The 19616-nt window shown below is 34.6% G+C and overlaps 1 protein-coding gene and 1 pseudogene across 1 annotated transcript; one reads left to right on the plus strand and one right to left on the minus strand.

Annotated features, from left to right (window-relative positions):
* Window positions 1-3834: 3834 nt before the first annotated feature.
* On the plus strand, window positions 3835-4300 carry LOC145035815 (uncharacterized). The gene is made up of 2 exons (XM_078984326.1): window positions 3835-4068; window positions 4157-4300. Exons 1-2 carry the CDS (start codon window positions 3835-3837, stop codon window positions 4298-4300), a joined length of 378 nt encoding a protein of 125 aa, XP_078840452.1.
* Window positions 4301-15605: 11305 nt separating this feature from the next.
* LOC145033862 (mitogen-activated protein kinase kinase kinase 20 pseudogene) lies at window positions 15606-16957 on the minus strand (annotated as a pseudogene).
* Window positions 16958-19616: the final 2659 nt, after the last annotated feature.

Here is a 19616-nt window from a genome sequence, read left to right on the forward strand (position 1 = left end):
CTGGACTAAAATAAGCTAAATCGAGCTTATGTGTATACAAAACCAACATTAAATAACACGAAATAGTAAAGATAAAAACAAAAGTGTGTTGCTATAATAGTGAGTCACAAAAGGAAAACGATAAAGTACCTTGCTATTTTCAGCGAGTCACAAATGGGAAAGAAAGAAAGTCCCTTGCTATTTCCAGCAAGTCACAAAAGAAAAAAATAAATAAATAAAGTATGCTGCTATTTTTGCGGAGTTTCAAAAGAAAAAAACAAAAGAAATGGAAAGTAAGTTGTTATTTCCAGTGAGTCACAAAAAAAGTACCTTGCTAATTCCTCTGAAGCACACAATAAATAAAACTAAGAAAGGAAGTACACTGCTATTTCTAGAGACACAAAATAAAAATAAAAATAAAAAGTGCGTTGGTTATAATGCTTTGGTTCATGTGAAATATGTACTTATATAATAAAAAAGAATTAAATATATTAAAATTTTGAATTAAGGACAGGATAGTCAATTTAAGTTTGTCAAAACCAAAACCGAAACAAAAATAATAATAATAAGGATGATCAAATTTATAAATTGGTTAGAGACCAAAAATATAAATTATGCTAATCTGTCTCCAGGACAATTAAATATTAATCTAAAGCCCTAGATACTATTAAGGAAAATGTTAACCAAAAAGTGACATCACTAAATAGTTATTAAAGTGAAACGAAAGGAATATGTATATATATATATATATATATATATATATATATATATATATATATATATATATATATATATATATATATATATATATATATATATATATATATATATATATATATATATCAGGGGCGGTTCTTACTAGGTGCCCGGTGTGGCACCGGCAACACCTAGTTTCCACGTACGCAGTGGTAATTTTTCCGATTTTTTTTTTTTTTTTTTTTTTTTTTTTTTTTTTTTTTTTTTTTTACTTATCGTGCCACTACGTAAAAAAAATTGGTAACTACATAATTTTTTTTGTCACTCTATTGGATCAAGGAATGCCAAAAATATATTTACAACCTAAAGTTATAATTAATTATTTAGTTTATAACTTAAACTCTTAATTAGTAGCCCAAAAACATTATTAATTGTAGCCTTAAAAAACAAATAAGCCTAAAAATAAGCCCAATGATATTTGTAAGATAGTCCAATTGAGAGTTTGGACTTGGTCCACTTGGACATTTCATTAACCGGATTAAAGAAAAAAATGAAGGAACATATGCCAAAAAAAATTGTCGGCATTAGAGGGAAATTACGAAGCTTCTCTGCTTCTGTGAAGGCTGAAGGCTTTGATCGACTGATCGACATCGACAGAAAAGAAAAAAAAAAATCGAATCGCTGGCCTGTCTTGTCTCGCTGCAATCTTTCTTCCATTCCTTGAGCAAAAATCGAATCTCATTAACCCATTGTTCGATTTGACTCCAAGACTCCAAGTAATCTCCAAACCCTAACCTAAGAATGAAGCAAGTAAGTTGAAATTTTTACTAATTTGTTTAGCTTGAAATCGAAATTGCTATGTTTTTATCTTGAATTGTTGAAATTGCTATGTTTCTATGGATTATATTGACCTATTGCTTGATTTGGTGAAATAAAATTGCTATAATGCTATGTCTCAAGTCTCAATCTTATTGGAATTGTTGAAATTGTTATGTTTCTATTGATGTTATTCACTTATTAATGTTATTGACCAATTTGGTATGCTTTTATTGAAGATATTGGATGATTTGGTGAAATTAGTAGTTATTTAGCTTAATGTTGAATTGTAGATTACCCTTGGTGGTTTTCTTGGAAAAAAACCAAGACCTAATCCTAATGAAAATGGTGAAGGATCTTCCCAAACACCAATCACCAATCAATCAATTCCTTATGTTTCTAATGCAATTCCACAAACACCATGCTCTAACGAATCTAATGAAACTGTTGATTTGAAAGATCTTCCAAAGGACCTGGTGGATAGGCCAAAGATTAAAAGTTATAAATCAAATGTAAGAAGAGCTTATTTGCTTCAAGGGCCATGTCACATAAGTTTCCAAAAAAGAAAATAGGTGATAGATTAAGAAGCTTCGTTCCTTCATGGTTTAAAGATTTTGATTGGTTGGAATATAGTGTGAAAAAGAATAGAGCATATTGTTTATATTGTTATGTGTGTGGAGACCTCATGGGACAAAAAGGAGGGAGAGATGCATTTGTTTCCCAAGGTTTTGATACTTGAAATAAAAAAAATGCATTTCGGACTCATGAGGGTAGTATTGATAGTTTTCACAACAAAGCAAGAGAAAAATGTGATTTTCTATTGAGAGAAAAACAAGCTATTGATGTACTTTTGAGGAGGCAAATCGAAGCGGAGGACCATAAATATAAAGCTAGATTACGTGTTTCTATTATTGTTGTTAGACTTTTATTGAAAACCGGTTTACCGTTTCGTGGTCATGACGAGTCGGTTAACTCTGAAAATAGAGGGCTTTACATTGAAGTGCTAAAAGCCATGCGAGAGACTAGTGAAGATATTTTCAACAATACTTTAGAAAATGCTCCTAAAAACAATCAACTTATTTGCCCAAAAATTCAAAAGGAACTTGTGCAATGTTTTGCACAAGAAGTACTTTTGAGTATTCGCCAAGAGATTGGGCAAGATGTATTTGCTTTATTAGTTGATGAATCTAGTGATATCTCAAAAAAGGAGCAAATGGCTATTGTTTTGCGATATGTCGATAGTCTTGGCTTTGTGAAGGAAAGATTTATTGGACTTGTTCACGTGAAGGACACATCCGCGTTGACACTAAAAAATGCCATAAATGAAGTCCTTACAAGTAATAAGTTGAGTTTTAGTCAGGTAATTTATTATTTACTTTTTTTATTTCAATTTAATTTAGTTAGATTTGTGTGCTATATCATATATATATATATATATATATATATATATATATATATATATATATATATATTTGATTTTTTAATAGATAAGAGGACAAGGTTACGATGGGGCTAGCAATATGCGAGGGGAATTCAATAGTTTGAAAGCTTTGATATTACAAGAGAATGACACAGCCTTTTATGTACATTGCTTTGCACACCAACTTCAATTAGTGGTTGTGGCTGTAGCATAAAAGCAAGATGGTGTTAGTGATTTTTTTTGAGCAAATTTCGTTGGTGGTTAATGTTGTTTGTGCCTCGTGTAAAAGAAAAGACTTACTACGGGAACAAGCAAGGGAAAGGGTGCAAAAAGGATTATGCAGTGGTGAACTTGAAACGGGGAAAGGGTTAAATCAAGAGACTACACTAGTTCGAGCGGGAGATACAAGATGGGGTTCACATTTCAACACACTCACAAGTTTGATGAAGTTGTTTGCGGATGTTCTTGTAGTGTTAGATTTTGTGAAAGAAGAAGGAGGGTCATTAGCAAAACGTCAACAAGCGTCCGGAATCTTATCATATTTTAAATCATATGAGTTCGTGTTTTACTTATATATGATGTATGAGATTTTACGCCTCACGGGTACATTGTCAAAGCAACTACAAAGAAAAGATCTAGACATTTTAGAAGCAGTTTCGATGGTTAGATGGACAACGGAAGCATTGAAAGCTTTAAGAAACACAGGGTTTGCTAGCATTTTGCCAAAGGTATCATCTTTTTGTCTAACACACAATATTGATATTTTGGATATTGAAGATTTGTATGTTGGTGCGAGAAACCGTAAGACCACAAAGACTAATAGATTTCATTTTGAGGTTGAAATCTTCAACACGGTGGTAGATATGCAACTTATAGAATATCAGGATTGATTTAGTGAAACAACCACCCAACTACTAGAATACATGGGTGCTTTGAGCCCTTGTGATTCATTTGCACAATTTGACAAATCAAAGTTGTTGAAGTTGGGTGAGTTGTACAAGTATGACTTTGATGATTCAGATATGATAGACCTTGAAGGACAACTTGACATATTTTATCACTCTTGCATCAAAGATGAGCGTTTCACTAGTTTGAAAGGAATTTTCGAACTTTCTCGTTTGATGGTTAATACGGGGAAACACCGGTCTTATCCTTTGGTTTATAAGCTTTTAAAGTTGACTTTGATATTACCCGTAGCAACCGCAAGTGTAGAAATATGTTTTTTTGAAGATGAAACTCTTGAAGACCGACTTGCGCAACAAAATTGGCGATGACTTTTTGAACGACGCGTTGCTTTGCTATGTTGAGACCGAAACATTTGTGAAAGTTGAGAATGAAAAAGTAATGGAACGATTCCAAAAGATGTCGATACGAAGAGGACAAATTTAAATTGTAATAGATAGTTGTTATGTTTTTAACTTTTTATGTAATTGATGGTTTTTTTAGTAGATGTAATGAATTAATTTTTGGTTTTATATTATGTTTCGTCCGAAAAAAAAAATTCGGCAACATTTGCCATCAATTCCTGCGTCCGTCCTTGATATATATATATATATATATATATATATATATATATATATATATATATATATATATATATATATATATATATATATATATATATATATATATATATATATTGCAAAGCTGTGGAAGACAGCTACACAAAGTTCGTATATGCAAGATAGCTATCAGAATCTCGTGTTGCCGACTTATTTTAACTTTTTTTTCATTATATTTGATGACAACGACAAGTTTATTGTCATATAATGTGTCAATTTTTGAGGTTGAAGGCTGGTGGAAGTGGTGGTAAAAAGTGTTTAGTTACACATAAGTTTTGTCACATTTAGCCATCGAGATGTTTTATATTTGCCGAGCTCCATGTCAAACATGAGGATGAGAGGCGGTCTTTGACACGTCAAATAGAAGCCACATCATGTTTGCCGAGCTTCACTTTTGAAGCCTTAGGCCAGTAGGTGTGGACTCGGCTACCGGTTCAGCAACCGAGGTATTCCGACAGCAACTCAGCGAGGGTTAACCGATGATATATATATATATATATATATATATATATATATATATATATATATATATATATATATATATATATATATTTTTTTTTTCTTTTAACCCATTTAATACTTAAACCTTTTTTAATTTTTTTTTTCAAAAATTACCTTATTTCCAAAAAATACCCAATTTCAAAACTATAACCGTTTTTTTTTTTTCAAAATTTCAAATTTTAAACCATCAATCTTCAACTATAAATGTTCCAATCCTAATTCATTATTCACGTTATTCAAATCTCCATAATTCCATTCTCTTAAATTTCTTATTTTTCCATCATTTTCTACATCTCATCACAAAAAATGACTATTGTTTGGTCGACTGAAGAATAGATCTTACTCACTCGTTCATGGATTGATGTAGCAAAAGATCCACACTACAACGACTACCCTTCGACTACTTTTTGGAGTAGAGTCGCCGGCATACACAACTGTCAAACCCTTCAACCTCGAAGAAAATATCTATTTTACACCAAATGGAGAAACACACATGCACTCGCAACACGATTAGCATTGTGTTTCGTAGGGTGTTGCATGATGTCGGAAATGATGAAAACGGAAATACTTACTAGAGAATGCTCTTGAGGCTTACCATATTGAATCTGACAAATATTTCAAGCTTGTTGAATTTTCGCAAATTGTAAGGCAGAGCCTCAAATGGTATCAAATTTGAAGTCTTTGTCTTCTAATTTTTAGTTGATTGTGTGTTTGAATTTCTAGTGTGATGTTTCTGAATTTCTAGTGTCATTGAGATATTTTAATTTCTATGTTTTTTTTTTAATTTCTAGTGACGTTTTTTTTTAATTTCTATGTTTTTTAATGGAATCTAAGTCTTTAAAAAATAATTGATTGCAATATTTATTTTGTAAATTAATTAAATAAAATACATATCAGCTAGTGTATGTTAAAAAGTTGTCGCAGACATCTTAAAAAAATAAAATAACGCTACTTGGTTGCACTAAAAGAATTGCATAGAAAAGTAGGGTCGAATCCACAGCGACACGGCCTAAAAATCAATGTCTCTTTGCGCAAGACACATACTAGTCGAATGCAGAAAATAATAAAAATAGGAGTTTTGTTTAAATTTAAAACTAAAATAGAACTGAAATAAACTTTAAAAAATTCAATAATAAAAAGCGAATTAAGTTATGTTGCGTCTATCATAATTATGCAATCAACACAAACATGGTTATTTAAGATGCGTTCTATCTAAGCTAGTACAAAAAACTACTAACAAGCTCAAGTAAGTTCTATTTTACCTAGTTAATTAACCAAAAAAAGCTCTTCAATTAATCTTAACTTTTTACTAACCTAATTAAACAAGCTCTTAATCAAATCATAAAAGCAGCATTATGATCTGTATAAAATTCCCAACAATATTCAATACTTCTCACAAGCCCGATAGCATAAAGATATGAAATTTCAGTTTATAACATACTCAAATCCCAACATTGAACCAATCTGTTACTTGTTACTTGTTACTTGTTACTTATTACTAGTTGATTAAAACAATTACGGATTCCAGTAACTGATTAACTAGATTGTTTCATCCTAAATTAGGTGATTAGTTTAAAAAGAACTAAAATAAAACATTCATTAAGCACAAAAATGAGATAACTAGATAGAATCACACAATAAAAACCAATTCTAATGATTAACTACATAAAAAGTACTAATCTTGCAAGACTGAAATCTAGGGTTTATCCGAACATGGCTAAATTCTGATCTAGAACAATGAAAAGAGAAATTAAACGACTAATATTACTAAACTAATTCAATGAGATGATCTACAACCTTTAGATCTTTAGGAATTGATGAAAAAGTGTAGAAATCACCTCCAAAAGTCGTTTGGGAACATCTAGGGTTTTAACTGATGAGATAGGCAGTATTTATATGCAAGCCAACAACATTAGACGAAATTTTTTAGAAAACACGATCATGTATTCTAAAGAAACATGATCATGTTTATGCTTCAAAGTCCTTTTTTGCGTTTGATGAAGTACGTTGTTATTTTGAACATAAAACTCAAAAACATTATTTTGCTTTATGAAGAAACAAGACCGTGTAAAGTCTTCGAAGTTCTGAAAGTCGATTTTTGTCTTGGAAATTTTGTGAAGGTGAAGCACGATAACATGTTCAAAAACACGATCGTGTAAACTAAAAAATGCATGTTTTGGACTCGAATTCTTTAGTTTCAGCAAATCTAACTCAGGTTCTAGCTTCCTTACGTGTTTTAGCTCCATTAAGCTCCATATATGTATCTAAGCTGCTTCCAAATTATTGTTCCACTCAAAATATGTGAAAATGATACGAAAATATGAGATGTGCGAGAATTATAGCGATGATCATGAGTTGAACATTATTTAAACTAATGCATATGAAAATGCATAAAATGTAATACAAAACACTAATAAAAACAAATATAAAAAGATGCATAAAATGGCATCTAACAAATTTCTCGAAGCTTAAACTTTACTTGCCCTCAAGTAATAAAATGATTAACCAGTATAAACATAATGGAAAGGTGTAGATAACGTAAAAAGGAACTTAGAATAAAAACTAAATACTAAAAATACTTCACTTTTTTTAACATGATCAGGCTACACACCGATGAAGCTCCAATGAAATCACTACCTTGACAGAAATTTAAATACATTTCGTGTATCCCAGGTTTCCAAGGTCAGAAAGGTACTCAACGGTGTAAACTGATAAACCAACCATAAATTTTATTTAAATTTTACACCTTAATTTACCTTGCTCACAAAATAACATATTTAAGAATTTCACGTCCTTTCAACTCATTCATAAAAAAACAAGCTTAACCCATCCTTAGAGACTTTGTCACGTCAAATCAAATTTCGTCGAAGCAGTCAGCCCACCCGTAGGGGTTCGAGCTTACATGCTTTCACTTTTTCAAGAGCATCATATATCATATCACACAATTCCTCTCATGCGCTATATTTTACTTTGAGGTGGCGATTGGCTTGATTGAAACTTGAATTTTGTATCTTTTGCCTTCGGCTTTGAGTTCTTCAATCATATTTATGTATTTCTTGAAATTTTTTCGATGAAGTGCTTGAAATTTTCGTGGGTACCAGATTTGACTTTTTACACCTGCAATAAGCTTGGATATGACAGTTTTGATCATTCTTTAATTTTTTTGGTTGTATAGATACAATATAGAGTTCTCTGATATAACGATGGGTAACGTGTATCAACAAATAGGTTTGTGTTCTGTGGGGTCAAAACTTATCGAGCTAGGTGCTTACTTAGAAGTTTCTAGAGTTTGTTCAAAATCTTTTTTTATTTTTGCTTACATAGTGTTTCGATATAGTATTCTTTTTATTTTTACAATTAACCTCATAGCTTACGGTGTCTTGCAAACTCCTAGTTATGGAAACTGCTACTACACTTACCACTGTTACTCTTTTCGATTTCAAACTTTCATTTTCCATCTTTGCAGAGCTATTGAATGCAAAAAATGTCATAATATCAAGTGATTTTTTCTATATTTGATTCTCATTTTTTTTATGTAGAAAATAAACAATAAATAAAATCTTTTTGATTTTTTTTATATAATGCAGAAAAATAAAAAATAAAATAAAAATGTTTTTGGACTTTTCTTAGATATTTTCCAAAATGTAATGCATAACAGAAAGAAAAATGAAAACTCTACTAAAAAACTGAAAATTTTTAAATTTTTTTAAAAAATGCAAAATTTTGGCTTAACTCCCTCCCCAAGCTTAAAATGAAGCATTGTTATAATGCTCATAGAGGAATGCACAACTCAATAAATCAGATAAAAGTTTATAGCTAGGAAAGAATGTACCTAATATATTACAAAAAATATGATTTTTGACAAAGTTGTTGTCGAAAAATCTGAATTTCGGTAGCCTAGAAAATCCAATGATTCCCTTTACAAAAGGTGTATTTGATGAAAACTAATATATTACAAAAATATATTTTAGCCTTCCATGTTTTACTGGGTATGTGATAGACTGGTAGAATTGTATGATTACTTGTATTTGTTGGTTATTGAATGTTACTGTATATGTCGACATTTTATTGTTATTGTTGGGTTAAGGTGGTCATACTCTGTGTTGAAGGCCAAGATACCCAGGGGGTCCGGATAGGTTGTACGCCCTGCGAGGCGGTTCAGTTATGCTGAAGGCCTGAAGAGCAGTCCATATAGACTATAGGCTTAGTGAGGCGGTCTAGTTTGGCTGAAGGCTCGGAGAGCGGTGCAGATAGGCTATAGGCTATGTGAGGTGGTACAATCATGTTGAAGGCTCATATATGCATGTTGTCACTGTTTGGTTGTGTATGGTACTTTGGGAGAACTTACTAAGCTTTGGCTTATAAGTTGATTTTATGGTTTCAGGTACTTCAAAGGATACGGGCAAAGCGAAGGCGTGATCGTACACGTCCTTCATTATATGTTTTGGAGATTTATTATACTGTGATTTTTGGGATAATTTCATCTGATACTTCGTTTTATGACTTGGATTTTGATAGAATTAATAATCTTACTTTAATTGAAAAATGAAAATTTTATTGTGATTTTTAGGATGTTACAAGGAAAAGTTTCCTTACTATTTTTCTAATTCTGAAGAAACACAAACCATTAATTGGGGATGGCTAAACTTTTACCATTTCCCGAATTAGCTCAACAAAAACATAAGGGTGCCACACCCCACAATTATACTTCTTATGTCAAGAAGTATCAACTCTTCAAAAGCAAATATGAACTTAAGGTTAATTTAGGATTCAAATGTCTTAGTGAGGGCTTCCAAATGAGAGTAAGGAAATCTACAAAATACAGGTTTGAAGCTGTTTGCTTTGTGGAAAATTGTAAATGGTGGTTACGAGCTAAAAAGGGTAAAGACATGGATATATTCAAGTGGTTAAACTATCGGATAACCACACTTGCTCAAACACACAGCTCCTTCCTTATCATCAACTAGCCAGCAAAAAGGTATGGGGTCACTTCTTGAAGAGCATATTAGCTAATAATATAGGTAATATGTTTCGAGGGAAACGTATACAACAAACTTTTAATGACCGTCTTAGTGTATATATTTCATACTGGAAAACATGGAAGGCTAAAATATATGCTCTAAATCTGTTTAGAGGGATCCCTGAAGAAAGATTTGCAAGACTTCCTTTATATTATTACAATTTAGAGAAGAAGAATCAAAGGAACCTTACACATATAAAGACAAGTTATTACAACAAATGTGAATACTTTTTCATGGCTATCGGTTACGCAATAATATTTATTATATATTAAGTTATTTTAATTTTTGTTACGTGTGCGTTCGATTTAATGACTAATCTATTAATAATTATTGTGTAGGTTTGAGCATTTAACACATGATTGTTGTAACGCCCGTAGATCCGGGCTAGTCAATTTTAAGGCAATGAGTATCGAAAACGACTTTTCGACAAAAGATTATTTAGAATAAATAGTGTTAACCAACCTGTAGAATATGTCACAAGGTTTCCATACATATAAAGAACACCGAAATCCGAGTTATAAGAAGAAGTTATGGCCCGTCGAAGTTTCGCGACGGAACCGGCACGACACCGGGAAGCGTAAATAGTGAATTTATGATGGATGACTTTTTAGCCTTAGTGATATAAACGAAAGTCATAGAATATGTTAAATCGAGAAAATCCATAAAAAGAACGCCCAAATCTGACTTCGTATGAAGAAGTTATGATTTTTCTAAGATTCTGCTTAGCAGTGTACAACCCGAAACTCGAATTTTAGTTCGAGCGGTTTTTGGCTTACGCGACCTAAATGAGAGTTGAAGATCTCATTAATAGGAACTCAACGGTAAAAAGACAGACGAAAACGGAGTCCGTATGAAGGAGTTATGAATTCTTCGCGGTCATTTAACAGTCTAAACGCCTCCTACTGTTAAATTTGAGATCGGTCGAGAATTAGCCGACGGAGTCTAAACAAAAGTTGTAGATCTTGATTTTACCTACGCGTGGATATAAAGAACGTCGAATACGGTGCTCGTATGCCGGGTTTCCTCATTTCCTCACCCCTCAACCCTCTCCTTTCTCTCTCTAAACTCTCTCTCTAAGCCTCCCTAACCTCCCCCCCCCCCCCCCCCCCCCAAAGCCTAGGTTAACTCCCTAGCACGAGGCGGAAGCCCCGGAGTGCCTGAAGGCTCTGAGAAAAGAGCCTTTCGGCTTGTAAGTGAGCTACGCCTACACTAGTTTTAATATAGCTTCTAATTAATTATAGTAACATTATTAGGACCTTAAAATAATTGTTTGGGCTATTATTATGAGTTATATTGAGTGTTATTTAACGCTTAAATAATAATAATAATAATAATAATAGCTAGACTATTAATTAGTCGAGGTTATCGTTAGACTAAACCCAAGTGGTATTGGTACTAGGTTTTATCGAAGGAAATTGTTTTGAGAGTATCGAAGCGCTGTCCGAGTGCTAAGTCATCACCTTTCAGGTGAGTGCATAGTTCCCTTTCATCTTACACATAAATACGAAGTATTTTATATAAATTACGTGCTATGTGTGCATATTATCTGAGTACTTGTTGTCTATGCTAAATGAACGATTTTATACATGTTTTAAATGATTTAAATTGTATATGTATTTTATATCTACGATAATGTTGGGGTAAACATGGGTAGATATAATAGATGGAATATGAGTTGAATGATGAGTTGAGAGGTGTTATAGACCACGAGGTGAGGGTGAGAGGTGGATAATGTGAGAAGCCTTTTTCCCAAATGATGGCCCCATCATTCAGCAGAGTATGGATGGCAATCACATACTATTCTAGACAGTCAGTGGAACACTAGCAGGCTCGCAACCTGTAGGTGTTGTGAACGATGTGTTCACTCGGTGTACTCTAAACTTTGGTGATCATGCAGACTTGATGCCTAAACCCTGGTGATCATGCAGACTTGATGCCTAAACCCTGGTGATCATGCAGACTTGATGCCTACACCTTGGTGATCATGCAGACTTGATGCCTAAACCCTGGCGACTATGCAGACTTAGTGCCCGTTGTGTAAACCGTGGCTATGATGTACTTTGTGCCGATTCCTTAGGATAATCCTTAGGAATGAATGAACGAGAAATAGCTGATTCTTAGGGTAGATCCTTAAGAGTAAAGAAGATAATGGGGATGGGTAAGTGGGTTTAATTTCTTGATTGATTAAACATAATAATTATATTATTGTGGGTTGAAAACCCTATGTACTCACCAGGTTTCCCAACCTGACCCACTCAGTTCATTTATATCACAGGTGTTGATACGAAGTCACTTTACACTGAGAGATTTAAAGAGATGTAGATCACTAGTGTAAATAAATGTAAGTTCTGTTTATGCTTATGTTTCTGTATTAACGATGACATCCCAAACATTTTGAAATGAATAAAATACGTTTCTTCGAAAATGTTTTAATAACGTATTTATCATGTATTTCTGGGAACAAATTCCGCAACATTTTTATTAAAATAAGTACTCTGATTTTTATAAAGCATAAACAAAATCGGTCTTTTCTGGCCGTAAAAATGGGGATGTCACAATTGCATCTTATTATTATCATTGATAGAGCATATCTTCAAAGGAAATACCTAGGCATGATATTCCTAGCAGTAGGCATGGATAGTAATAACTAAATCCTCCCGGTTGCATTTAGTGTTGGACAGAAAGAAAGTGGGGATTCATAGATATGGTTTTTATTAAGACTCAAAGAATGTATTGGGGACATGGACTCTTTGGGTATCATATCCGATAGAGCCAATTCAATTGAAATGGTCATTCAAGCTGTGTTTCCGAAGGTATATCACGAACTCTATTGTCATAATTTGTTGATGAATATGAGAACAAAGATTGGAAAACAAGAGACAATTTAAATTTTGTTATGGGAGGCTGCAAAAGCTTATTGAGAGTTTGATTTCAAAAAAAGTTTGGCTAGGGTACGTTATGCCTTATTCGAAGATTGTCATACAGGGATAGACATAATCAGTTACCACAAACATGAAAGCTCATGTTTCGCTGTGGTTTGGTATAATATAATGAAAAACATTGCAAATTCCATCAATGTATTAAAAAAAGATGTATGGAAACTACCAATAACAATGTTGATTGATTTCTTTTGAGAAACAATGCAACAATGACGGTGTCGACGACGTAATGTTGCAGATAATTATCTAAATTAGAGTACTTCCATGGTAATTCTAGTATAATTTATTTTGCATGACAATATATAGGTTTTTTAGCTCAAAGAAAAAAATATATTACTGAGTATGTTGAGAAGGTTATCAAAAGGAGGATCAACAATTCCTCCGGTTTTTGGGTATACCGGATTGATCAAAGCAGATATGAAGTGAATAACCAAATGAAAAATGGTATGGTCAACTTGGAATATCCTTGCTGCACATGTGGAAAATGACAATTATCTAGTATACCTTATGCTTATGCTATGACGATATTCAAGGAATTGAGATATCAACACTACAGTCAATGGGTGTCACCGTACTTCATATGGGAAACATATTGATCAACATATATAGAGGTTATGTTTCATGTGCTAGTTCCAGTTGAATACAAACAATCAAATGAAATCATGGTTGTATAACCACTATTTATGGATAAACAACAAGATGGACGATCACGAAACCATAACCGTATCCCACCCCAAGGTGAGTGTCTGGTTTAGAAAAAATGAAATCGTTACTTAAGGATCGGTCACACAAGCATAAATCGTGACATTTAGTTCCCCGTAGATTCAACAAAAACTGAATATTTAGGTAGGACTAAGTCAAGTGTCAAAAGTAAGGGTAAGTTGATGAGTAGAATGTCAAAACTAATAAAGAGTATGATATTGTTTATCTAGGTTACACATAGTCATGTTTGCACCAAATTATATTATTCTAGAAATTCTTCTTTGGCCACATAAACTTGTTTTTGCTACATCGTGATAAAGAAATTGTTTAAAACATACACAAAAAAACACCATAAGTCAAATTTCAGGGTAATCTACATTATCTATCCATGACGAACTCTCAACCCACAACAAAGCAGCATGCTCATGCGAAGTAGGATACAACCACTTGGGGTGGGGGGGGGGGGGGAGATGTTGCATAAAACTATATATATATATATATATATATATATATATATATATATATATATATATATATATATATATATATATATATATATATATATATATATATGAAGGTTAATGTTATATTATTTTCTCATATAAAATTCTAGATTATAAGGTAAACTAAGATACAAATATTTCTAACATCAAGAATATGTTCACAATCAACAACATGTATATATGTTAAACTCGTCTAAATTAGAGTTGAGAGCAAGAATTTCCTCAATAACTTGTTGTCAAGGGTATTTCCCACAAAATCCTTGCTCAAGCATATACAACACGGAGACTTGCACAACGTCTGCATCTCCTAATTTATGAAGTAAGTTATTGAACACATGTATACCGTCAACAACTTTCACAGAACATGAAGGAAACACAAAATGGAAATACACGTTCTCTGGACTGCATCAGAGATGATATAGGGTGGAAATAGTCCTTGAATCGCAAGCTAGTAATAAGGCAGAAATTTTTCCTGTCAAAGAAAACTCGATAGTCGTGTACCGAAAAGAGAAGCTACTCCAGGTCAACCTAATGATAAGTGCTTTTTTCCTTGCACATAAGATAATGACATGGTAATGGATGGCATTCAACATCCATTGACATGTTAACATAAGTACCAAAACAGGATGCCCTGAACATGGTTGCACGTTATGGTGTGTTTTGCAAATAGGCCATGATTTTCCGACCGAGTTCAGGCCTGCAGGTTGTAGTCACAACCAATTCGTATGTCCTCTCATCCTACAATAAAAAAAAATATAATTAAGCATTTACTACATGTTCCAGACTTACATTGATGCTCCCGAGAACATTCTGGCATACTATTTTGGATCAACCAAACATTCTGGAATACCAATCTAAATCAGCATTCCGGAATACCATTTCGGATCAACATATCGGAAAAGTTCTATGGATCTTGGATGTGTTCTACATATTCCGGACACGATCTTCGTATTCCGGACATTACAGAATTATATTTTTTTTAACGATTTGTTGTTCTAGTGCACACATATACTCATATATAATCTTACAATAGCCCAAAACTACTAAAAGTCAAAGGAAACCGAATAATATATATGTAATCACATCAATTCACACAAAATATCTACTTTTTAACATATAATTATAAAAATAATGGAAACATACCCAAAAAAATAATCTCCTCATTGCATGAAGAGACATTGTTTGATTTGGTTTAGTGTCCGAAATGCTGTGTAGGAGAGTTTGAAATAAAATCTGAAATGTGTTCGAGATGTTATTCATAGGGGGACCACATTACCCAATCGGATCACTATACCCATTTATCTATTTCAAAATACAGGTCCGAAATAAATAAATCCGGACCAAGTGATAATTTTCAATTTATTTATTTATTTGTTTACGGTTATTTTTTTAAAACCTAGCTACAAAAAATTGGATAGATTACTCAATTTCGCATTTATTTTTATTGCTATTATGGATACTCTATCTTCGATTATTCAATATCACATTTCCTACTTTCAGAGTACAAACTGTTTTTCTATTTACAGAAAAGAATACACTGCTACTAAAAACTCGATTTTCTAAAAAAAAAAAAAAAAAAAAAGAACAAACCTTTCAATGAAGTCATCCCTAACAAAAAGCTATATATATACAACTTGTGCCCAATATTTAATTAACAAAAACTTAGGTGTCAAAACTTTTAATCCTTCGAATCTGCCTCATCGAAATATCTGGCATCATCTTACTCTCACCCACCTGCTTGAATCACTCCAATTGGGCCCATCGGCATCATCCACCGCCAGCCGCCGTAATCTGGCCGCAGGCAAAATCACCGGCGACAAATTTGAGAGTTCCGGTAAGGGTAATTGCGCCATTTCCAACAATTCCGCTGATTCCCAAACTGTAAAGTCAAAAGGGTCTCTTGGGGAGATTGAACGGCTAAAAATACAATCTTCTGCTTCTTCCTTCGATACAAAAGGATGATTCAGAAGCATCTCAGCCGTCCATCTTTCCCTCGGGTCTTTCAAGAAACACTTCCCAAGAAAATCTTTTCCTGCAGATGATAAATCCCCAGGAATCTCCGGGATTTCTGTGCCAACGCCGATTTTAAACAAAAGGGCGCCAATGTCAGAGCAAAACCACGCCGGATTTCCGGTGATCATCTCCGCCACCAAACAACCAAGTGCCCATATATCCGACGGCGGCTCCTGCTCACCACTAACAACCGTCTCCGGCGCCATGTACATCGGCGTGCCTCTAATTTCGTATTTTGACTTTGACTCTCCGGCGACCTTCTTCGCTAACCCAAAATCAGCGATCTTTACGTCGGCGTTATCACCTTCGGAGAGTAACAGAATGTTTTGGAGCTTGATGTCGCAATGAACAAACCCATTCCGGTGAATAAACTGAAGTCCTTTCAAGATCGAATTTGTATATCGCCGGACTTCCGACAACAGGAAGTTTCCGAAATTCTTCAAATTGTAGAATAAATCGCCACCGGAAGCGTACTCCAATGCAATATTGTAAATCTTGATGCCATTCTCGACGGTGAAACAGTCGCCGAAGCAATGAATGATCTCCGGGCAATTGGTAAGTTCAGTTAAGATATGTTTTTCGTATATCAATGAAGCAGAGTGAGACACGCCACATGATTTGATCGCCATTAATGGCGGAAGACTTGAGTTGTGGGTTGTGGGTTGTGCTAGACTTATCGTAGCAAAGCTTCCATGGCCGATCGTCTTGCCTCTTACCCACTCCATGGCGTATCGAACAATGGGGAGTTTGAGAGGTGGAAGTATTTATAGGTCTGATATGAGTGTGCAGATTGCAAGACAAGATCTTTATTTGGATTTGTATTTGTATTATATTCGCCGACTTTCTTCTTTAAGAAATGATATAGTAGTTTTGCTTTATTGTTAAGAAAATCTAACTAAAATAAACAATAACTTATTTTATGTTTCATGCATATTTTTGGTCGACATTTGTGACAGTGGTGATATCAAAATAATCATATACAAATACCTTGCTTAATTGTGGATATAACTATAGATAATAAGTCATGAAACGAAATAAAGTTGCATTGATCACTTATAATTCATTTTTAAACAAGTATTCCCACAATCTCATTTGCACAATCTGCCTTGGCACAATCTACCTTGAACCATTTGCACAATCTAGTTTTGCCATCATGTGCACAAAATTGGAGTTATGGAAATTTTTAAAACTGGTCTTGTATCTTTTGTCCAAATTTTTTCGCAACATCACAAGGAGCTTTGTAGGTTAACCGTAACTATTCGTCATATCCATGGTCAAACTAACGTTATATAAGTATATACTGGCACCACTTAGACACATGTAAGATCATTGCTAAACTAACATTATATAAATATATACTGGCACCACTTAGACACATGTAAGATCATTGCTAATTCGCCTTTAACATTGTATCTAAACATTGTATCTACATGAAATAAGTGACCCCCCCCCCCCCCCCCCCACACACACACACACACATACACACACATATATATATATATATATATATATATATATATATATATATATATATATATATATATATCCAGCATTCCGACCCCTCATTTTATTTTAGGGGTGTATGAGATTGCCTGTTTAAAACAATTTATGCTTATTTGTAAAAGCGTTTATTAGTTCTGGTGTCAAAAAGAGGTTTTAGAAAAAAAATGTTTGGATTAGTTTATGCCACGACGTGATGAACTGAACACCACAAAGTGGCATGCTAATTACATGAAACGCGTGTTTTGATTGTCACCACAATGTACAAGAAGAAGGTCATTGTAGCACCTGGTTCCTGGTACGTAAAATTTATCTAAGTATTTGTCATTTTTAGCCTTGGACTCGGCGAGTTGTAGGTCCGACTCGCCGAGTAGGGACGGGGTCCGGGAACACGTTTAAGTTGGCGACTCGGCAAGTCCCTATTCTGGACTTGGTGAGTCCCCGCTGTCTGATGAAACCCTAAATTTCAAGGGTTTGCACCCTATTTAAGCCTTCTTATCCACCCCAAGCTCACCCCCTTCACCCCCCAGAGCCTCATACTTCGTTTAAGCTTGTTCCTTGTGAGATTGAAGCATTTTGGTGTGTTTTCTTAAAGATTTGGAGAGGAAAGAAGAGTATAGCAAGAAGAGGAGAAGGAGGCCAGGCATCTTTGTGTCATCTCAGCGTTTTCTTTGAGGTATAACTCGTTTCCCCTCTGTTTTCATGCTTGCGGTCTCTTTTAGCTACATGAAAGTCCTTCTTGAGCCATTCCCCAAGCTTGTTTGTGCATTATGGGTTGTAATAAGTTGTTAGCCTCTAGATCTAGGCATGATTGAGTCCCTGGAGCTTGGATCTACTGCCTTTATGGAGTCATATTACATGAAAGCCCTAGATCTACTCTTTTGGTGCATTTTGAGCCCTAAAACCTTCATTGGTGATTATTTACACCTAAAGTTGGAAACTTTACGTGTAATTCAGGCCCTAGAAACCCAGATCTGTGAATGGAATGAGTTGGATTCAAGAAAATTCGAGTGTATAGTAATTGCATGTGGCCGACTCAGCGAGTCGAGTAGCGAGTCCCCGAGTTTTCCCCCTTTTCGTGTTTGTGGGTTGGAGTAGTAAGTCATAGGGTGTGACTCAGTGAGTTGGAAGCCAGACTCACTCATGTAGTAACTCGGCAAGTCAATGCCATGACTCGGCGAGTTCAAGGCAATCTTCTTGCCTCAAGAATAGACTCGGCGAGTTGTTCATACAACTCGGCGAGTCTCCGCATAGAGTGTTCATCGGATGAAGAAGAACTCGGTGAGTTGTTCATAAAACTCGGCGAGTAGGATGAAGGACTATTGGCCTTTAGCTTAGAAGGAAAACTCGTCGAGTCAATGCCAAACTCGACGAGTAGAGATGGGTTAGTGGTTAGACAAAGGGATAGGGACTCGGTGAGTTGACAAGCTAACTCGGCGAGTCGGGTCAACTGGAAGCTGACTTTGACTTTGACTCATGATTTGGTTAAGGGTAAATGGTCAGTTTACCCTGAGGTTAACTAGCAGTATTTGACTAAGTGTTTGGTGGGAATTGCACCCGGAGGATTTCCGGAGCAACAGTAGCAGACAGACCGTTCCCACACAGATCAGCAGGTACGAGGTGAGTTACCTTCCAGTAGCGGTGGGTCTACGGCCACAATGTCGGCCCACCAGTAGAAATTGTATGATAGATGTTTGTGTCTGTGATATTCATCTAGGTTTGCTACTACCTGTGATATGTTATTGTGCGAGTATGATATGATGCTATGTGCTAGTGACAGTAGGGGGAGATAGTCCCCCAGAATACCGGTCGATAGGGCCGAAGGGGCGGTCATGCCCAGCCATGCTAGATAGATTATGTGATATATGTGTTATGTGGTAGTATTAGGGGGTGAAATAGTCCCCAGTATCCGGTCGAGAGGATCGAAGGGGAGGCCAGCTCCTAGATATACTAGTCAGTATCTG

The sequence above is a fragment of the Lactuca saligna genome, chromosome 3, assembly GCF_052625555.1.
Source record: "Lactuca saligna cultivar CGN05327 chromosome 3, ASM5262555v1, whole genome shotgun sequence".
NCBI classification, from domain to species: Eukaryota; Viridiplantae; Streptophyta; class Magnoliopsida; order Asterales; family Asteraceae; genus Lactuca; species Lactuca saligna.